The sequence below is a fragment of the Micromys minutus genome (assembly GCF_963924665.1).
Source record: "Micromys minutus genome assembly, chromosome: 30".
NCBI classification, from domain to species: domain Eukaryota; kingdom Metazoa; phylum Chordata; class Mammalia; order Rodentia; family Muridae; genus Micromys; species Micromys minutus.
Window position 1 is genome coordinate 17,960,678 of NC_137965.1, and position 22,170 is coordinate 17,982,847.

At 47.3% G+C, this 22,170-nt stretch overlaps 1 protein-coding gene across 1 annotated transcript in view; it reads left to right on the forward strand.

Annotated features, from left to right (window-relative positions):
* ARID1B (AT-rich interaction domain 1B) overlaps positions 1-22,170 on the forward strand; it is a 333,380-nt gene that overhangs the window by 268,591 nt on the left and 42,619 nt on the right. Inside the window, exons 7-8 of the mRNA XM_080941684.1 lie at positions 3,995-4,174; positions 14,641-14,968. Coding sequence (XP_080797810.1) covers positions 3,995-4,174; positions 14,641-14,968 — 508 coding nt within the window. The remainder of the gene's footprint in view (positions 1-3,994; positions 4,175-14,640; positions 14,969-22,170) is intronic.

Sequence of the window (22,170 nt, forward strand, 5' to 3'; positions counted from 1 at the left end):
CTAGAATGAAGGCTGACTAAAAGCTGAGCCGTGGTGGTGCACACCTTTAATCCCAGCACTCAGGAGGCAGAGGCAGGCAGATCTCTGAGTTACACAGAAAAACCCTGTCTCAAAAAACTGGGGGGAGCGTACTAACTAGCCAGCTAATGAGAGCCTGCTGGCCTACTGTCACGTGCAGCCTGTTAAGGTGAGGTGGGAGAGGCCAGAGGTTACGGGTCTGATTGCCATCTGTCTACACAGCTGACCCAGACACCAGAACTTACCCTAAACCTGCTGCTCTGACCCCTTGGGGACAGACAAGTTGCCATCAGCAGTTGTTGGGAGCTTTTGCTGCTTGGGTGTTTATGATGATATATTTTTCACTCGCAGCACTCCTGTGAGGCAAATAAAACTGTCCCCACTTCACAAAAGAGGAAGCAAAAATAAACATGTATGTGTTGTTTCTATACTTAGAGAAGAAACTCCTTTTCCAAGCAGCTTCTGTCTCACTTTTCACAAATGTTTTTACAAGATTAACTCAGGATCCCATAACTGTTTAAAAATTGGAGGTCTTATCAACTAGGAGTGTAGCTCAGTAGTAGATGTTGATCATCTATTAGGTCCTGGGTCCCATTCCCTGCACTGCCAAAAAGAAACAGCTAGAAGTGTTCAGTGGGGTGACTGTTGGCGCGCATCACTGTGTGGGCCTCGAGTGACTTTTAAAATATTCAAACTATAAGAAGTTCCTTTTCTATGGCTTCATGCAGGATATGGCAAACATTCTATTACACACACACACACACACACACACACACACACACACACACACACACACACACACACACCACAGCATTCTATCTGAGCCGCACATGCAGTCCAGCAGAACTTTTTAAAATCTTGCTTCCTTGTTTCTGTAGGAGTGACCCCTTTCTCTGTGCCCCCATCACTTGAACTGCGAACAGCACTCCCCTCAGACCTTCCTTGTGATCACATCGTGGGAGGTGTGCGGAGTCCCATCTCTTTGCTGTTGTGGCCGTATCTGGCCAGCAAATCGAGAGTCTAACTTTCTGTGGACTACAGAGAAGGCTGTAAGCCCTTGTCTGCTGGGAGAGCACTGCTGTCTGTGAGGGACAGTGGTCAGGAGACAGTAACCGCTAAGTAACCACACTCAAAGGAGCCTTGAACAGTATTCATATTTACTCATGAGGAAAAAAGTAGAAAATACAACACACACACACACACACACACACACACACACACTCCTCAAAGAGAACACACTGGAGCAGTGGCCACCCTAGGCAGGAGATCCTTGGGAAGCAGAACAAGTGGGTTGCTTTCCAGGATGTACCCTTCCCAAACCCTTTGGGATGGGTGCACACCTAAGTGCCCGGGTGATGCGAATTCCACATGCAAAGGTAAAACAGATGCAGAAGTAGCACCAGCTTATTCTTTCTAGCTGGAAACTATCTGAATGTGTGGATCGTGTAGGAGTCAATGGCTTTGGTGTCAGTGATCCAGGAACTCCTATGTAACAGAGCTTATGTTTCCCATGCTGGCTCTATGGAGCCTTACAGGAATCTTCATTTTAAGAGAAGACAACTGTAGCCTGGGAGCGATTACATAAAGTCACAAGTTACAGTAATGTCCACTGCAATATATTCATTAAACCTCTTCCTCTACAACCCTGGAACAAGACCTTCTACCCCCAGCCCAGTACAGTCAGTTGGTGATTGCTAAGAGAAGTCAGGAGTGATGGGGGCACAGAGAAAGGGGTCACTCCTACAGAAACAAGGAAGCAAGATTTTAAAAAGTTCTGCTGGACTGCATGTGCGGCTCAGATAGAATGCTGTGGTGTGTGTGTGTGTGTGTGTGTGTGTGTGTGTGTGTGTGTGTGTGTGTGTGTGTGTGTAATAGAATGTTTGCCATATCCTGCATGAGGCCATAGAAAAGGAACTTCTTATAGTTTGAATATTTTAAAAGGCTACAGAGAAAATTGAGTTTGTAATCCCAATGTCTACACAGGAGGTAGAAGCCACACCTCATAGAGCTTTGTCTCTTAAGTTACAGGATTCTGATGCTGTCACGATCCCCAGGATTTATGTTTTGCTCTCTGCCTCCTTTTAAATAAAGCCTTTGTACACACTTTGTTTTCTATACAATGCAAATGATAATTTGGATTCGTTTGAGCAGAACTGACATGTATCTTTAAGGATTGAGTGAATGCCCCAAAATGAAGTAACTTGCTGAGGCAAGACTTCTTAGAACCTTTGTGATCAACTTCCAACCACAGGATGCGTCCCGGGAGCTGCAGTGACTGTACAGTGTGGTGGGGCAGCAAGTGGCCCTTAAGCAGTGGCACCTTCACAGTTGATAATCAGATGCTAAGAGGGCCATTGTTGCTGTCCTGACCAGCCAAGAGGGAAGCCATTGCACACAATCACCATGGTACTGAGTGCCACTTTTACTAACCAGGACTCTGAAACCTGGAGAAGTCTCCAGGAGAGCTCGGGTACTGTCCGCGGAACGTCTGAAGACACAATCGTTTACAGTAATTCTGCTGCTCTGAGCTCTGTTTATTTTCAGATTTGGTAAAGCAAACTTTTTTTTTTCTGGGAGCTGCCAGTTGAGCCTGATTTCATAAGATTTCTCTTTATAAATAAATAGGATATTAATAAGAAGAAAGCCGCCCTGCTTTCACTTTAGTCTCCGTGGGCACAAACCACGTTAAAAGATCTTTTGTTCTTAGTAAACCGTGGTGTCTGTCCGCATGCAGGAGCAGAAGCACACAGGTGCAGGCTGTGCAGGGAGACTCTGGAGAAAGGATCTGGGTGCAACCTGTGCTGTCTACTCTGCAAGACACCGAGGCTGAAGCACCGAGTGGGGCATGGCCTTTGCTTTTCATGGCGCTTCTTAGTGAATAGGAGAAGGAGTGAGAAACTAAAACTAGTCATGGGGAGAAATGGCCCCATGATGCTTTCCATCTACGCAGGAAGGCACTCAGCACATGGAGGGACATCTGAGTAGGGACAGGAGAGAATAAACCTTAGTTGAAGGACAGTGCTGGATATCCTCTTCTGGGAAGGCCAGGAAGGCCAGTGGACGACACTGTGGAGGAGGAAGGGAAGCTGTGGTAAAGGTGAGAGGCCTCCAGCAGACCCTGTGTTGTAGGCCCGGGTGTTGGGAAAGCTGCAAGGGCTTTGTGTAAGTGAAGGTTTTGCCCTGACACCTTCTCTTCAGTCCTGAAAGTTAAGTCTTGCAGCTTTGCAGCAAAGAAGTAGCGAGTGGACGAGGCTAATGGGGAGTTAGACCATAGCTGGGAGTGAGCTCTGCAGACAGGATGCAAGAGAGGAGCCCTTCAAGGCAGGCTGATGGTGCAAGTGTGTGACAGAAAGGAAGAAGGGACATCTGACAAGCTTTCAGGCCTGTGATGGCATCACACAAAGGGGGAATATGACTAGCAGAGCAGACTCAAGCGTGGGAAACTTGAACTAGAGGTACAGAGCACAGATGGGCTGGGATCCCTGCAGGGGCACTGGGGGTTAGCTCCTCCTGGGTCTCAAGCTGATTAGGAATTCAGCTGAACAGCTGCGGGAGGAGGGCAAGGAGAGCTGAGGGTGCAGGGGAAGAGGGCTGGGTGCCACAGACCTATACTCCAAAGGCACAGCACAGCACGCCAGCATGAGTGCAGGCTACCCCCACTATAGTTCTTGTATTGTAGGACATCTACAAAGGTGGTGTCCTGCTGACTGCCTCTTCACCCCACTTCCTGTGAATTTCATTTGATCAAGACTTATTGGTGTTCCAGAAACTCCAGTGAGAGCTGAGGATTAAGGCCTGGTGTCCTGTGGCGCCTCCCCAGGCTCCACACTCAGTTTGAGATGCCTTTGGATGTTTCTCTATGGGAGTCTGGTGGCGCCGTGTCTCTCGCTATCTGCCTTCTATACATTCCCTTGGCCACTGTGTACACAGAAGTGATAAGACACCTACCTTGTGTTTCTTTTCGTTTCCCATGCAGGTTTTATGGCAGGCACACAGAGAAACCCTCAGATGTCTCAGTACGGACCTCAGCAGACAGGACCATCCATGTCACCCCACCCTTCTCCTGGGGGCCAGATGCATCCTGGAATCAGTAACTTTCAACAGAGTAACTCAAGTGGCACGTATGGTCCACAGATGAGCCAGTATGGACCCCAAGGTAACGAAGCAAGACATTCTTCAAAATGCATGAGGCTAGGGAGTGAAAGAATTTTCATAATGCGCTCGCCAAGGTTTTAATGGTACAAACATGCATTACAAGTCTGCTGTTTGCTGTGGCAGATGAGGAAGTTAATGTGAGCCCATGATGCTGATTCATGTGAGTGGTTTTCATTAAGGACTAGACTGGGTACTATGATGTCGCTCCAAGTGCTGGTGCTGCGCTGAGAAAGGCACAGCCATGTACATCCTAGGAACATCTCTAGTTTAAACTTTGGCCCAGTTTACAGCCCCCACACACACTGGTAGCCCCCCTAGGACCACAAACTTCCTGCTCAGCAGAGTATGTCCAGTCCAGGGTCTGGTCTTCCCTCAGGTGCTACCGCAGATGTGCAGTAGCTCCCACGACCCTGACCCTTGCATCCTTACAGCACACACCCTGCCAGGGATGCAGGGATGCAGGCCTAAGGCAGGAAATGAGGAGGGAGCCATACCCATGTGCACGGTTTCCATGGTGCCCTCCTGGAAGTGTCAGGTACATGGAGAGCCCTGCTGTCGGGGCTTTAAAACTGATAGATGGGATTTGAAGTCACTTTGGTAGTAGGACATCTAAATGATCTGTGGTATATTGTGCTTACTGAGGATAATTTGGGAGACTGATATAATCTGGCACAGTTGCTGGAAGTCCTCGTATCTGAGAATTAGGAGTTAAGACAAATGTTCAATTGCTTTGACCTGCAGCCAGAGCTGGACCTACCCACAGGAAGCCTGTGTCTTGGTGGGACCTATGTCTGTATAGTAAACAAGCTAAGGTTCCTAGAGGCTGGCCAGCCCACCCTTGGAGATTTCTGAGGATCAGCAAGAGTCCTGGAGACCCTGGCTTTCTCAGTAGCTAGTCCTTGTCAGTCTGTAAGTCACCACTGTGTTGTTTGGAAGCTGCCTCTCTGAGGTGTTCTCGGAGCCATCGATGTGGCAGTTTCTTTGCCTTACACTGCTTTATTGTGCTTGCTTTTCCACTATTTCAGTTTTCTAAGAGAACTCTTAGAATACCCAGTAACCCTTTCAAATGGTTAGCAGTAGCCCTTCCTGCTTCATTCATTTGCATGTGGGCAAGATGGACAGAGAGTTAGGATTTGGCATGACTGAATTTATAGCGTGTTATGAAGTCTTCCATGCTAATACTGTAGGCCTAGGAGTGGGGAACAGCAATTTGTAGCTGAGCTGAGGTGGGTCCCAAGCCAAGCCACTGTGGGATCCCACAAGCCCACCCCGTACCAGGCCTGAATGGACTCTGCACAACAACCAAAGCTGGGCTCCTTAGCTATCTTGGAAAGAAGCTTGGACAAGTATTTGTAAATTGTGTAGGTGCAGAATTGTGGGCCTTTCCTGAGACGTAACTGGATGAGGCTGAGCCCTGCTCTCAGAACCAAGATATTGTCTGGAAAGAAAAAAATTACTATACATACAACTGAGTATGGGGCTATATGCTGAGTAGGATTCACGTTTGAGCCCAGGGAGCAAACAGTTTTTTCTGTTTCTCTAAAGAAGAAAGCTACTACCCTAGCACAGGTACAGTTCCTCACGTATAGTGACTGTTCTGAGTGACACAGTTATCACTTTGCAGGTGAGGAAACCAGACTTGGAAAGGTTTACCAGTGTGCTTTCTGTATTCACAGGCAGGACCAGACTTAAAAACCAAGGTGAGGCAACTTTGGCCACAAGGTCCTGACTCTGGGCCTGCAGTTAGATTCCTTCCCCATATACAATCAGACGAGAGACTGATGCTTGCCTCCAAGAATAACATCTTGGAGCTTTAGGAACGGAAAAGTGTCAGAAATACTCAGGAACCTGCCAAGCATGGTGATCCACAGCTGTAATCCCAGTGCTTGGTAGCCGAGGCAGGAGGATTGCTACAAGTTTAAACTCAGCCCTGTGCTACAAAGTGAATCTCCATTTCAAAAAAAAAAAATCATTTAAAATTCACAATGAAGAAGAAATATGACGGAGATTAGGATAATTTCTGTGAGGTGCAGAAGAGGCGGGGTGTTAGAAATACACTGCATTGCTATAAAATTGAATTATTAAGTATACAAACAAGAAACCAAGCTAAATGTGTAAGTATTTAATTACAGCACATTTTATGAAATAGCACTTTGCTACCTTCAAGCAAACACATGTAATAACTACCCTTGCAAAGTGTTTACAAGGAGAGAGGGCCTCAGGGACTCACTTCTGCAAATAGAAGGGAATTATGTAATTAACATTAATTATTAATGATGAATTTGGGCAAAAGAGGGCAGAAAACAGTTTGATCTTTATAGCCTTTTACTTTGCTGCCTTCTCTAGAAAAACATCCTGCGCTGACCATCCTCAAATTTTTCTTTGTTGTTTTCTTGTTTTTCAAGACAAGATTCCTCTGTGTAGCCCTGGCTGTCCTAGAACTCACTCTGTACACCAGGCTGGCCCAAAACTCACAGAGATTTGTCTGCCTCTGCGTCCTGAACATAGGCATTAAACTCTTGAGCCACCACTGCACAGCTCTCAGATAGTTAACAACTCCCTTACTGCCTCGGTTTGCTAGAATAAACAGCTTTGGGCAAGTAACAGTAATTCTGAGTCTGGATTAGCACCAGTTGCTGCTCACCTAAGTGCATCTGGAGACTGCACAGACTCCCGCATGCAGCTGCACGGGCTGGAGCTGGCGCTGCAGATTTATGCTGCCGTCAAAGTTTCATCTCCAGTTACGTTGGAAAAGTACCTTCAGACAGGTTTAAGACCTGCCTTTAAGGTAGCGAGAGCCCCCTCTAAGTCTTAGATTTTCGTTCTTTTCTCACAAATCCAGCCAAAGCAAATTTTAAATGATATTCAGCTGGAGTGTGTGCTGCTCTAGGACTGTGAATTAAATGGTAATTTTGCAACTATTTCAGTTCCAGGGACGTGAGGTGTAAATGTCAGAAACTGTCAGCCTGCTAGCCATTTGAGAGTCCCACATGGGCGCCCAGTGTCACCGTGACCCAGGGCTTCCAGCCTCCTTCTTAAAAGTCCCATCTCAGTCTGAAGACTCGGTGCATTCTGCCCTCCCAGAGAATGGGTGCATCTAGTCCGCAGCTCTGTAGGAGGCTGTCGGTAGTCTGGTTAGGCTTCTAGAGGCTGTTCCTCTGCAGGCCTTTCCTTCATGCCCCTGTCTTCATTTCCCCTTGAAATAACTGCTAAGGTGCTTGCCACGCTAACCTTTGACATTCGGCCCACATTCTGTCTGTGTTGTTTTCAATTAAAGGAATGTCTAATCCTCAATCTTACTAATACGAAGAAGAAAACAATTAAATTATTGCATTGCCAAAGTAGTTAGTGTAACTGAGTCATATTTGAATGTTCAAATTTAGCTTGCATATTACAGAATTTAAGTATGAATGTTTCTTAGATCATGATTTGATCAAATTCTATAAATTGGGAATTTACAGTGCAGATGAACTTAAAATGAAAACTATAGACGGTACATTTGACTCCTGCGAGGCTTATGGTTTCCCTTTGTAATGAAAGCCAGCAGTGTTGGGCTTCATTTCACAGGTCACTGAGAATGCTCCCCGGTAGCCTTTCAGGAGGATGCTGTAGGTGCAGCCAGTGGAGTAGCCAAGGTTGCCTCTTGGCTGCCTTCCTCTCCGTGTGCCTGCTACAGCCCCTCTGGACACAGGTCACAAAGCTTCCCAGACTCCTTGTTTCTGGCTGTGGAAAGTGGCACTTTATACAAGGCTGGCTTTAGTGTGGGGTAGTCTTTACATACATACATGTCACTGCCTACTCTTCTGTCACCCCTCAGGAATATAGTTAGGTCTGTACATGGGGTACACATGAAATGTTGTGCCCTCTTGTCTGCTCACCGATTTAGAACTCATAGAAGAGATTTTTATCTCCTTCGAGAACTCACTGTGCCTTGCAGCAGCCACTACTACAAACGTTTGCCCCCCAGCAGCTGCACTAGAGCAGTTACTCCTGTCCATAGGTAAAGCAGCATGCAGCTCTCTGAAGGCCACGTGCAGACCCGATCCACCTGCTGTCACATTGGCACCTGGCTGCTTCCAGAAGGCCCAGGGTCTGCATTAGTTGTCAGCCTGGGTGTTTCCCTGATCATCCGGAAGAAACAGTGACCCCCCCCCCCTCCTCTGTGCCGCTCACAGCTCTGTAGATGTCTCTGTTTCTTTTTCTTCCTCTATCCTGTCACCAGACACACGTTCTTTGTTCCTTCATTGGCTACCTCAGCTCTCCACCTCTGTTCACTGTTGGATGCCCAGCAGCTGGCACAGGGCCTGGCATTTAAGAGCCTCCAAAGAACACGTTTTTGAATGACTGTTGCTAAGGAGAGGAACCCAGCCCTGGGGTGGCTGCCTGCCTTGTGGGGGTAGGGTGGGGTGCTCTGCAGTGTGTAAGAGGTAAGTCATGTGCTGTGTCCAGTCTCTGGGGCATGAAACGGAGGCTGACTCATTGACATTTATTTTATATTGAGCTTGCATTACTGTGTAATTGGGTTTTTAAAAGAACTGTTAATAACACATACAGGGTGGGGAGAAGATCTTCTTAAAGCTGAAAGTGACACTGCAGGATGAGTGTGAACTCTATCGTTGAAAGACGTCGTGAGTGCACACTGACCTGGGAGAGGCAAGATACAAAGTGCAAGCCAGTTTCCTTCAAGGAGTGGGACTTAGAAGGCCAGTTGACTTTAATTTTCAACCTCCATTCTCACCTCTTAACTACTTGATCTTTGACACAAAGAGGATTGTGTGGTAGATCCCAGCAGGAAGAGGAGTTTCCTGGTTGGTTGGTTGGTTGGTTTGTTTGTTTTAATGTATATTTTTGTTGTTGTTATAAATGCAGACAGTAAAACACATAAGAAAAATACTTAGTTATCTGTCATGAGCAAAATAAAAATTATAGCCATGGTGAATTCTGTCCCCTGCCTATTAAAATAGCCAGGACTTTTGAGCAGTTGACAATGTGACTGCCATGTAGTACCCAAGTGCTATGTGCTCAAGGCACATGGCAGCCACCTGGTGGCTTTCTGCTGAGTTCAGATCACAGTTACTGTGCAATCCAGCTTGCTCTTACCTAGAATTTCCCAAGAGAAGCAAAACTAAAATACATCCACACATAGCTCAGTTCACAACTGCCAAAAATTACTAGCAGTGGGTCACAAATGGCCTCTGGTCATAGCCGTGAGCTGCTCACCACTGTGGTGAATCTGGGTTGTGTTGCTGACTTGACTATGGGAGGGAATTTCTTGTCATGATGACAGACTCCTGTGTTTTGATTGTACTAGTGGTCATGGGACTGTATTTGCTTGTTATGTGTAAGATTTATTTCAATATATAGGGACTTCATGTAGGGCTGCTATTGAAATGGGGACATTGGCTAAGTAGCAAGGTAAATGCTTAGCCCTAGTCATAAATAGATTTATGTGAGTGGGCCTGTCTGCCTCACGTATGCCTGCCGCCCACAGAAGACAGTGTCGCATCCTTTGGAACTAGAGTTACAGACTGTGAGGTGTTAGGAACTGGTCCCAGGTCCTGTAAAGGAGCAAGCTTTTGTAACCATGAAGCCACGTCTCCAGCCCGGTGAATATATATCTGTATAGCATGGAACTCTCGTGCAGGTTTAGTGCCCAGGGTAAAGGGTCTGAGTTTTGAAGCACATTTCTTTTGTCCTCCTCGGTACAGGAAAATAAAACAGATCCTTACTCTTTGTAGCCCAGACACAAGATCTTGTGTGAGAGGAGAAACAGGAGGTATAAGAACAGGAACTTGAAGTATTGATTGAGTCAGATACAAAATTATCTGCAGCCCTCTGAAAATAATGGTGGCCACTTAAATAGAGTGTAGCTGCCGCTTCCTCTATGTGGTGCTTGAATGTAACTCCTGGTGGGTTGAAATCTGAATTCATTCGTGACTGATTTTCCAAAGCTGGCGTGCCAAGATGAACCCACTTGAAAACGGTGGGCTCTCGGACTTGGCTGCAGGAGCAGTCCAGCTGAGGTGGGTTGGCCCGGCATCTGCTGCCTTCATTGTGCCTAATGCTGCATCCGTCTGTTTTCTGTCAGAGCTGGTGCCAACAAATTACTAATCTATTAGAGAAGCATGGAAAGAAGACTGCGCTTCTCGTCCCTGGCGGTTCCTCGCGTGTTTTGCTTGGCTTACACGTTTGGATTCTGCTTGCTAGGAGAGGAAGATGAGCCATGCCGGACAGGGCAGGCCGTGTCCAGCCACATCCACTCACCTGGAAAGCTGGTGGGGAAGGTGGCACCGGTGTCCTTAGGCTCAGTGTTGACAGTTGCAGGGCAGGCTCTAACGCCACAACCTTACCTGTTCCCCATTAGCACCGCATCTCCCTAATGACAGTGCCACTCTGGGGGCAAGTTAAATAGCATGTGAAGGTCACGCTGCCAGGCATCAGAAGCAGCGCTCATCAGCCCATGCTAACGCCTGAGCTTTACCTGGGAAAGTGTCTGGAGCCTTCAGGAAGTGTGGTCATCCTGGCCCTGGGGTCAGAGAGGAGTGTCTAAAAGACAAGGAAAAGAAAGGGGAATTTGTAGTTCTTCTCCCAAACAGAGGCATGTGATTCTGAGTCAGCCCAACTGGCTGAAGGAGATAGACTGAGGACACAGCATCAACACAGGCCTGCACATGAGAGCCATGTGTCTGGGCCTCACGCTTGCCTCATAGGCTGGAGCGCTTCCTGCCCAAGCTGGAGCCCCACTGCAAGCCAGCCCCACAGTGGACAGGGCAGTCAGGAAAAGTGGGCCATTCTTCCCTCTGGGCTCACGGAGATCCAGCCTACATCAGTTTTGTAGGTCCCTGCCCCACGATGAGTAAGACCCAGAGTGGGAGGGCTCTGCCACAGTATGTCTTTTTCCCACAGGAAGCAGAGCTCAGCAACAGAACATTCCTCTAGTCAGCTGGCAGTGAGTGCCCTGAAGTTTGCAGTTGCCACTGTCTGGATGCTTGTTTGAAAGCAAGATTCAGGATCAGTTTCAAAAGGAAAGATGCTCAATGTATGGACTTCCACCCACAGTGGTTTATAAAGGGTCAGGAAGGCGGGAAGTAGCCTCCAAGTAATGTGTGGGTGTGTGGATCTGTTACTTACATGCTTACGCTATAAACTAGTTTACCTTTGTTTATTTGTTAAAAATAAAGCTAAAAGGAAGCTGAGACTCAGATGTTGCAGATGAGGTCTATAAGGGTCAGGGAGGGGAGGAGGAGGAGGAGGAGGAGTTCCTGCTCACAGGGAGCATTTACCGAGCCAGCTTTCCTGAGGATCCAGGAAGGTGCTGTTTCTACAATGGTGGTTGTCTGCCCCCAGAGGATAGAAAACTCAGAAGCCACTTCAGAACTTTCTGGCAGGAGTTTGCAATTGTGAGCATTTTAGTGTGTTTTAAACCTTTCTTTAAACAGTGTATGCTTGATTATCTCTACACACTCCAGCTTTGCAAAGGTGTGCAGTGTTCTGGTGTAAGGGCCCTCTGTCACCCTGCCTCATAGTGCAACCTTTATCCTCCTGTCTCAGCCCTCAGATTTTCATCTTAGAGTCTCTGCCCTGCCTCTTTAGAATCCTCCCACGCCCACCTTCAGCCTTCATAACAACATTCTAGTTAAATACACCACAGACTTGAGCCAATTTAACAGGTTATGGGTATGTCCCAGGACTGGTCCTTCTCGGGGGTCAGCAAATTATTTCCGTCTTGTTTTGACCCTGTTTTATAAAAAATACACTTACTGGAACTTTGTGTCTACACGTGTCTTCCTTGGAGCTGTAAGCTGTATTGGCAGAATTGAGTAGTTAGAATACAGGGACCCCCAATGATTGAAATATCTACTCTCTGGCCCTTGGCACACACGCTGTGCCAGCCTGTGGTCTGCATGAACAGAGGCCTACAGCTCATCCATAAATATCAGCTCATATTTCACAGACAGTGGAAGAAGAAAGCTCACATACCATGTACCTAACAGCAGGTACCCTGTGAGCTGAAAGTGCCTCACTTCCTCAGGTCTAGAGGTCATTCCGCTTTGTATGGGTTTAAGAAAACCTGTTTGAATGTTGTCATGGCATGGTTACATAAATGTACCGTTCTTACGCATTGAAGAGGCCACATACAGTACAGAGTTCCTGCACTCCAAGCCACACTCACAGCCTACCTGGGTCACACCCTGGCTCCCCTAATCACTTGGAACAGGTAACTTGGCATCCCCAGGTCTTGAGTCCCTCACCTCCAAAATTAAAGTTCCATAGAAATGCTTTCTTGGGCATCATGTAAAGAATAAAAGAATTGTTTTGGAAGAACTTGGAACTGAGCCAAGCACATAGTAATAATAGTAAGGATCTGTTTTTCTCACTGCTGATTCATGTTTGTTTGCACTGCAAGTCCTTGAGTAGCTCCTTCATGTCTTCAGATGTGCATACCCTCAGAAGCGTGCCCCAGGCCTGCTGCTCCAGCTGCTTCCCTCCCCTCTAGCTCCACGTTGATCCTCAGGGGCTGCCTTGACCGTTCTCCTGCTGCTCGTCCACTGTCCTGACTTGTCTGCCTGCTTCCCTCTGCCTCTGCCTCATTTGCCAGCTAGCCAGGAACCTGTCTGTCACGTGTACTTGGGAGACTTTATGCTAAGTGACAAGCCCCCAGAGGATGATGTCAGAGGAAGAAAGCTGGAGGCAGGTTTACCAAGAGTTCCCCAGTCAGTAAGCACAGAACTCACCTCACCCCCAGAGCCTGTCCTACATCAGGACCTGAGGTTTCTACTCCCTGCCTCCTGTGCAGACAGAAGCCCACCGCTCCTCCATCCCAGACAGACTCACCCCAACCATTACATGGTTTGCTTTTGTGCTTTTCCCTTCATCCTTCCATTACCCACATACACTATCGTTCATGGACCTACACAGAACTTGGGAGCTTCCTGGCTACAGACTCTTAACTGTATTTCCCTTGTATCCAGAGCTGTTTCTGACATTTTTATGTATCTGTTGTTGTTAGGAGTTAAGAAAATGTTTCAGAATATAGTCAGAACAGCTGAAAAATTCTCTTTACAGACACTTGTTTATTTGTTTGTTTTATTTTACATTTATTTCAACACGTTGTTACTGGGAGATGGCGTGCTTCCTTGGTTAAATATGTGGATTCTGGAATCCATTTGCATGAACCTCGATTCTAATCTCCAAACCCAGTTTTTCCTTATTTATAAACCGTGATGGGGATAGTGGGCTGGAGGGATGGCTCAGTGGTTAAGAGCACTGACTGCTTTTCCAGAGGTCCTGAGTTCAATTCCCAGCAACCACATGGTGGCTCACAACCATCTGCAGTGGGATGGGATGCCCTCTTCTGGTGTGTCTGAGGACAGCTACAGTGTCACATGCATTAAATAAATAATTCTTTAAAACTAAAAGGAAAAAAACAGTCGTGTGCTTGGTTGGAGAACTGGAGTAACTCATGGGGCATAAGAACACTTTAACCAATTGTCTAGTGCACAGTTTGGCTCAGCAATTACCATCTGTAATTATTGAAGTGGCACCATGTCTTCTTCTAACGTTCATGGATGTGACTTATACACAAGCCATCCTGAAGAGAGGGGAGGTGTAGCTGCTGGGACAGCTGGAGACCCTGCAGCTGCCTCCCAGGACCAGAGGTGGGAGGGGTGACGAAGGCTCATGGCCTTCACCTGGACCGTCTTCCTCTCCTCACAGCACCATTCCCTCTGCTCAGTGTGATGCCAGTGTTTAGAGTCAGTCGTAAGACATGACACCATGTATGTACAGTAGCCACTCAGTCTGGGGTTGCACCCAACATCAGAGGAGAGCCATGTTGGACCAATGAAGATGCACCTTCCTGTGAGGTCAGGGAGGGTCAGTTATATGATGTGCATTTGGCCCACAGTCAGGTTGGAGGTGTGGTGTGGCAGGGTGGTCTCAGTGCCTGTGGGACATACTTCTGAATGAAATGTGGTTATCCCGTACGTTGATGGCATTGGGACTGAGAAGCCTTTCTTTGTTTCATTTCTACAGCACAGCTGTTAACTCCAGGGTCTTGTGCCTGTGAAGCAAATGCTCGGCTGCTGTTCGTGTTCATAGCCATAAATTGACTTTTTTACTTTGAGACAGTCTTACTATGGTAGCCAAGCTATCCCTGAACTCTCCCAGTGGTCCTCCTGCCTCAGCTGCCCATGTAGCTGGGATGACTGGGCCAAGCTCCCAACCCAGTTTGCTGCAGTGTGTTCTAAGACTAGCCTTTCTATCCCAGGGTTGTGGAGCCCAGTGGACTGTCTGTCCTTGAGTTGGCTCCACAGGCGCCTTGGGGATGCAGACATGTCAGCTAGAGAGCACAGCCAGTGACTAGCACCCTGGGACCAGCGTATTGATGTGCAGAATATATTTGCAGTGAATGTTTTCATGAACATTTAAATAAAAGGCTTTAACTTGTCTTTCCTTTTTGTTTAGGCAACTACTCCAGAACCCCAACATATAGCGGGGTACCCAGTGCAAGCTACAGTGGCCCAGGGCCTGGTATGGGCATCAATGCCAACAACCAGATGCATGGACAAGGGCCAACCCAGCCATGTGGTGCTATGCCCCTGGGACGAATGCCTTCAGCTGGGATGCAGAACAGACCATTTCCTGGAAATATGAGCAGCGTCACCCCCAGTTCTCCTGGCATGTCTCAGCAGGGAGGGCCAGGAATGGGCCCACCAATGCCCACTGTGAACCGCAAGGCCCAGGAAGCTGCCGCAGCTGTGATGCAGGCTGCTGCAAACTCAGCACAAAGCAGGTATGCCTCTAAGACAGATCAGGCTGTGTGCCATGTGACCAACACTAGCCCATCCTTTCCTTTAGTGTTCAAGAGCAGCACTGCTGGCTTTCCCTGTGAGGTGAGACCAGAGAAGTGACATACAGCTTCCTGGTCTGCTGAGAAAGGTGTTGAGTGGTAGGTGTGTCACTGTGGGAGAGGCTTGAAGTGTATGACTGTAGGAGAAGACCAGCCACACCTGGCATAAAAGGAGATATCTGCTCGGTTCTACTTCAAGCAATGAGTTTTAATCAGAAAATACTCCAACCTAACTATTTAAAGTCTAAAACATTGCAAAAGAAACAACTTGAAGTCACACACTCAGACACACACACAACTCTAGCATGAAATTCATTCACACATGCACTTACACAAATACACACATGTAGTTACACCATAAGATTCTCTGTATGATAGAAGCTTTGGTTTGTTGTGGTGCACACCTTTTATCCCATCCCTGGGAGATGAGACAGGCAGGGCTCTAAGAGTTCGAGGCCAGCCTAGACTGCAGAGCAACCTCTGAACCAGTCAGGGTTACACAGTAAGACCCTGTCTTCCCCCACCTAAGAAAATCAAAATTCTGTATGTGTATACATGCATGTGTGCTGTGTGTTGGTCTAAATAAGTATTTGTGGAACTTTACATTTTATTGTCTGAACATTTTCTGCCCCAACCAAAATGTGGCAAAAAATAATATTTTAGAAAGCTTAACGTTGAGCAAAACTTTCCCTTCTGTCCTTGGTTTTAACCCTAATTCTTAATATTAAGTTTTAAGTCCTTGGCCTTCCACAAAATGGCATAATATAAAAATATTAGAAGGATCCGAAGCAGGTTTGTTCTTTAAAAGACACACTGGATGCTCTGGGTCTCAGTGGTTCTTTCAGAAGTCAAGAAAATCCTGACTTGTCAGAGACATAAAGGCTAATTGTGCAAGCATGTATGTGTGTGCGTGTGTGTGAGTCCATGAACATGCATGTATTCAGATGTGTCTTCAGGGGGATGGATATCTGTGAACATGTGTGAGTTTAGCTGTGTCTGTTGGGCATGTCTGTGTGGCATTATGTGTTTAGATATGTTTGTGTGTGGTGTGGATGAGTGAACATGCGTGAGTTTAGATATATCTATCTGTGGGTATTTGTGAACATGGGTGAGTTTGGATGTCTGTTTCCGAGGATGTCTGTGAGCATGCATCTTTAGATCTCTTCCTTTCCCTCTGAACAGAACCCCTGAATCTCATTCTCTGTTCTGAGCACACACGTTGAGTTTGAGGAATTAAGAGAGGCCCGTCATTACCTCCCCATTCTGTCTTAGCCCTTTACACTCAGAATCTCCTGACTTTGAGTGTCCACCCCACGGCCAGACCCGCCAGGCCACAGGGAATGTTTGAGTAGACAGTCTGCTGGAGGCTAGCGCAGCTGCCCCCATTGTGAATGGCTGAAGTGAACTGCCCATTGTTGGAATTCATAACACCAAGTTACTTCCCTTCTGTTAAGTAGGAAGTATGTGATTGCTTCCGACAAGGCCTCTGATGGCATCGAGTGGGTAATGTCCAGAGGCAGCAAGGCTGGGTCCTGTTCCATCAAGGTCTTGGCATGCTTCCTTTCTGAATCAGTTTAGAATAGAGATTCATGGTTTAACACACAGCCGTGGGTTTGTTCTGTTTTTAATCAGCAGGCCAATCCACAGCCTTAACTTCACATCCTCCCCCAATTAGTGCGGGTTTTTTAAACTGCTGTTTATATTGATTTTATTTACCTCAAGCCAAAACTATAGTGAATTGATGGATTGAGAATAAATATGAGAATCTTACTTTTCTCTCTCTTTGGCCCTTTCCTCCACCTCTGTTGAGTTTTGCAGAGCGCTATCCCAGGTAGCTATGCGGTCCAGAGCAGCCTCCTTCATCCCTGTCTGTGACCCTCACACCTATCTGTGGAATAATGTGTGGACAGGGACTCAGATCTGTGCTTCTGAACAAATCCACAGAACCCATTCTGTTTACTTTAGGCCGCCATATGTTAGGTCACCTGCTTATCCCAGCCAGTCTGAGGCTGGCACTCACCCCATATTTTCTTCCCAGCACCCCAAATATTGCAGCTGCTAGGCTCCTGTGGTAGTGAACCTGATCGGTAGCAGTAGGCAGCAACACGCCCAGGGCTTGCTGTTGGGAGACCTCGGCATTTACTTGGAAGCTGTGGGTGGAAGAGCCCTCAGCAGACCCCATCACAGGGTCATCTCTGTGTTGGGCTCCTTTCTGTCGCTTTTCTTTGATGAGAATCATCCCGAGGCCTGTGCACCTCCCTCTAGGTCCTGACTGTGCCAGGCTTTCGCCTGCCTGCACTCCTTCATGCTGAGAAAAGTAAAACTGTTAACTGTGAAATGAAGTCTCCCACTCGGCTCTAAGCCCCTCTGGTGTGGATGTTCCGTGGAGGAACCTGTGTTGTGCCTGCCATTCTCCAAGCCTGTCCCAGGAGCCTGGCACTGGAACAGCTGGGCAAAGGAAAGGCCTCATGGTCCCTCTTATCCCGCCTTTGAGCCAGTGACCTCTGCTATCTCTTCCTCCAAGGCCTAGAATATTTGACTAGGGGAATTCAAAATAATCAAGAGTTTTCTGCCTTGACACGGCGGCATCTTAGTCTTGGTGCCAATACAGGAGTTACGGACAGCAAACGTGCTTTTTTTTCCTGCTACAAAACTGTATAGTTAATAAACTGCACGTGTTCCTAGGTGGGCTTCTAAGCAATATTAACGATGCCGTTTATACATATATTCATTGACTCCTCCCATAACAACTCCCTGGTTCTTGGTAGTAAGGGGCAGTGGAGATAGGCTTTCTGCTGACCATTCCTCAACCCTGTGAACAGCAAACTACTCCCTCCTTAGCTGACACCAGGCTTCTTCAGTCTTCTTTCCAGTCACACTGCAAACAGCAAGAACAGAGGGTCATTTTGTCCTGGAGAGTCGTTAGTTCTGTAAATGTGCTCCTCAGTGCAGAGCAACAAGGAATCCTCTGAACATAATCCTCCAAGTAAAGTGGGAGTGAGACGGATATGCTCATTCTTGGGAACCCGGCTTTTTCTCTTGCACTTTAACTTGGTTCCTTCAGGGTCAGCGCGTGAGTCTAGAGGAACAGAAAAACATTTGTCACCAGCTGCTGAGCCACAGGCTCTGTCCTTTCCCAACTCAGGAGTGCTGTTTAGACCCACAAAGCTGGTTTGGCTGTGCCTTGCCAAGCCACATTAAGCAGCTGTGTAAAATGAATTTAAATGACATGCATCAGAGTAAAATCTCTTCCACTGGGGCAGAAAATCAATGTTAGCTAACCAGCCTGAGAAGATCAACTGCGCTCCAGCCAGCAGCTTCCGGAGAGCAGGCTGCCTAGAAGACAGCACCTCCTCCGTAATTAAAATTGAGAGGAGGCTCAAAGCTGGGGCAACTGTGTCTCACACCTGGCAAAGCCCCCCACGATTCCCTGCCCCTCCACCTGCTGCCTGTGGAGTGGAGTTACCTTTCCTGTTTATGGTATCCTTTCTGAAAAAGAAAGAGACCCAAGTTTAGTTCCAAGTCAGGTCACCCTCTGCCCCACTGCGGTGGGATAGCCTCCTGTGCTGTTTTCAGACTGCGGACTGGGCTGTGAGAAAGCAAGTTTACAAGACTCTGCCGAGAGCCAGCACACCATAGCTGTCCTGTGCTGTAGCTCCAGCTCACGGCAGACTCTCCGTGTTTGCCCGCCCCCATCATGAATAGCAGGTGAAGCCAGTTCAGGGCATTCGTTTCTTTTTGGGGGGAGTGAATATTAGCCTTTGGGGCACCACAGTTTGTTGTAATGTTCTCTTCATTATTCCCTAAGTGCCTGGAACCTGGGAAAGAATTGCAAAAGGACAAATTATTGATGAAGGTCGGAAGTGTGTGTCGAATTCAGCTAAGTAGCTGGCAAAGAGGAAGGATCGTGTGGCTGTTATGACAAGGACATTCCCAAGTTGAGCATAGGATACAGATGAAAACTGCAGTTTAGCTGTTTGAAAGGGGGTCTCATTAAGTCATTTTTAGGGTGATTTGTAAGTGTATAATCCACTCGGAACATGGAATAAGCTACAGGAATATAAGTTGTTTCTGTTGTTGATCTTTCGGGTGAAGGAGAGGATCTGTGATGGAAAGTGGGATGGACCTCTGATGTCAGACTCATGATGGTAACCAGACATTCAAAGCTAATGATTTACGAGGAGTAGCTGTTCTCAGAAAGAGCCTCGCTGAGTATTGTTTTAAAGCATCAATAGTCAATGTAAAGTTATGCTCAAGGGTGTATCTTCTGAGTAGAGTCTGCCAGAAGCTTGGGAAGACCTTGGCCCCTGCTTCCTGAAGAGGAAGCTGTGAATCCTAGACCCCTCCTTATAGGCTGTAGCTTATAGGCTGTTTTCAGTCTATTATCTGTAGCCTTCATAGTCATGGGAGAGCTCTCCTCAGTCCTCAGTGTGCCCCGCTTTGTTCCTTCATCCTGGGAAAAATCTGTGATTCTAAACAATTAGCCTCTTTGCCAAATATAGTTGATACATAGAATTGGGTCCTTAAGAATTACCTAGATGTTTCTTTCTTAGAAAGTCTTCCAAGGAAGAGCCTCAGTTTACAAAAGCCTGACAAATTCCTGGGTCTTTTGAAGCCAGGATGTTTGGAAGGAGCTCAGTTGCTTAAACCGCCCCCCCCCAACCTCGGCACTGTATAAACTTTGCCAGCTTCTGAAGACTGTGTGGAAGGTCTGCTGTTGTCTGAGAAAACTTCATTCTGCTCTCATTGCATTGGCTCCCAAATGCAGAGCTTTGATGACAGGCTCAGAATCTGGAGCAAGAAGCTTTTTGGACACTGTCTAGTCTTGGCCCTTTATTTTATGCTGGAAGGTACTGATATCCTGGGGTCACCAAGGTCACTGAATTAGTGGCAAGGCACAACAGATCCAAGGACTCTGTCTATCTTGTTCCATGCAGGACTATCCCTCAACTTGGCAGACTCTTGCTTTGCACACTCCTTATTCTGTAAAAGCTGTTCTGCTACTAGAAAATGATCCTGAACATGTGTGTGTGAGCAAAACCATCCTATCTACAGAGGCCTGAGCTCTAGCTTCTTGTTCTAAAGAGGATCTAGGCTGTGGGCTTGCCTGGAGCCTGAAGACCAGAGTTAGGCACATGGAGACTGTTGCTGGGCAGACAGTAGGCCCTGACTGGCACATAGAAGGGTTGGATTTCAAGTCTGTTTCACCTGCGGTTGCCCTTCCTGGAGCTGCTTCTGCCATCATTAAAACGGAAGGAGAAGCAGCTGTGGGTGGGGTTGACAGGCCGGACTTTGCCTGCTGTCCCTGGAGAAGTCTCCATGGTCTCAGCAAGCATCAGGAGACTCAGACTTAGTTTTTAAAATAATGCTAGAATCCGTCAGTTAGAAGTCTCACTATGCTTGACAGGAAGGCAGTCCGGCTGCGAATCTGGAATGTGAGCCCGTACGCCTAACATTCTAATGCTCTGACCAAGCAGGGAGCTGTGACTGTTAGATGACACCTCTCACCTCTTACCATGTGACCTTTGGGTCACTTGGGTGTCACTACACTATGGCTAACAACACAAGCACCTGAAGTGTTGGAGGAGCTGATGGTTGCACTAGGCAGCCAGCAGCCTCCCTCTGGAGGAGGAGCTGGACCTGACACCGACAGATGTTAGACTGGCTTCGCTGCAGAGACACTTGTGAGATGCCTCCTTCCTCTGTAATTCATATACTGCTCTGCCATTTGCCGGCAAGGTAACGTTTCAGGGTTTTGCTCTGAGGCTAGCCTAGTGCCACTCTGCTGCTGATGGACATACAGCCACTAATGGAGAGAGTGCATTACAATGTCAGACACCAGCCCCCCACCCCCCCCCCAAAAAAAATCCACAGCTCAAGCCGCTGGTTATAGTAGGGTTGCCATGCAGGAGACGGTAAGTGATTTGAATTAACTAAGATTTAGCCCTTTGGATTTTGGACAATTAGGTTTCAACATAATAGCTATGATTTGAAAAGTCGTGTTATTGAAAGACAAAGGGAACAGATTCCAAGGGCTGAAATCGAGTGTTTATGTCTGAAATGAGAGAGAAGCCTTTGTGTTATCATCTAAATACTGTGCTCCCCTTCTTGGCCCATGTTTTTCTATTCCAAACTTAGAATATGAATGAATTTTCTGTCATTTTAAGATTGTGATTTCAATTAACTCTTTCAGAGTTACAAAATTATTATGAATTATTACTGTAAAATATATATATTCAGATAAAAATATAGTAAAACATAAATTCTAAAAGGACTGAAAGGGTTTTCTTTAAAAGATGAGACTCAGTGAGTCAAATCAAACGTACTGCAAACCTTAAATAGACTTCAAGTCCATAATCTAATGGGCAATTGTCACCGCAGGCAGGCGGGGCTGGGGGGTGGGGCTATGGTCTTGACAGATGTCCTAGGTGGTTCTGTGTAGAAAGCTGACTCAGCTGAGTACAGGCACCCAGAACCCCCTGCTCCCCCAAAGCACTCCTGATGAGCAAAGGTGGGAGAAGGAGAGAGCGCTGCAGGACTGTCTTCCCCACGATGGGCATCAAGCCAAAAGGCCACTGGAGCTGCCACTCTAGGCAGGCCTGGGAGAAAAGAGGCTTGATGCAAACCTGACTATTAACTCAGGCCAGAGCTCCTCTCCACAGACCCCTCACTGCCTCTTGGTGTCTCAGACACTGAGGTCCTCCTTCTACTCAGAAGGACAAAGGACCACCCTTTTGTTAGTCTCTTCCTTTCCTCATCTACCTTACTCCTACTGGCTCTCCACACAGCTAACCAAGCTGAACCATTCACCCAGAGTCAGCATCATGACCCCACCCACTGGGCTACTCAGCAATGTGCCCAGTGCATCCCAACTCGTGCAGTCAAGGCCAGCCTTGTCAGCCTGCCTGGCTCGGGGCAACACTGGGTGTGGTTAGGTGTTCTCAACCCAGGGGGCGGGGGTTGTCCACGAGTGTGCAGAGAGTGTGCTGGGGCTTGGTGTCCTGCAGTTTGACAGGCCACGAGGGGGAGCAGACTCTTGACTGGCTGCTCATGTATTACTTACATAGTTTACTATATTAAGGGCTTTAGGATGTGTGACACCCTGCGAGCCCCTCTTCCTCTAGTTTTTCATACTTACTTTGACC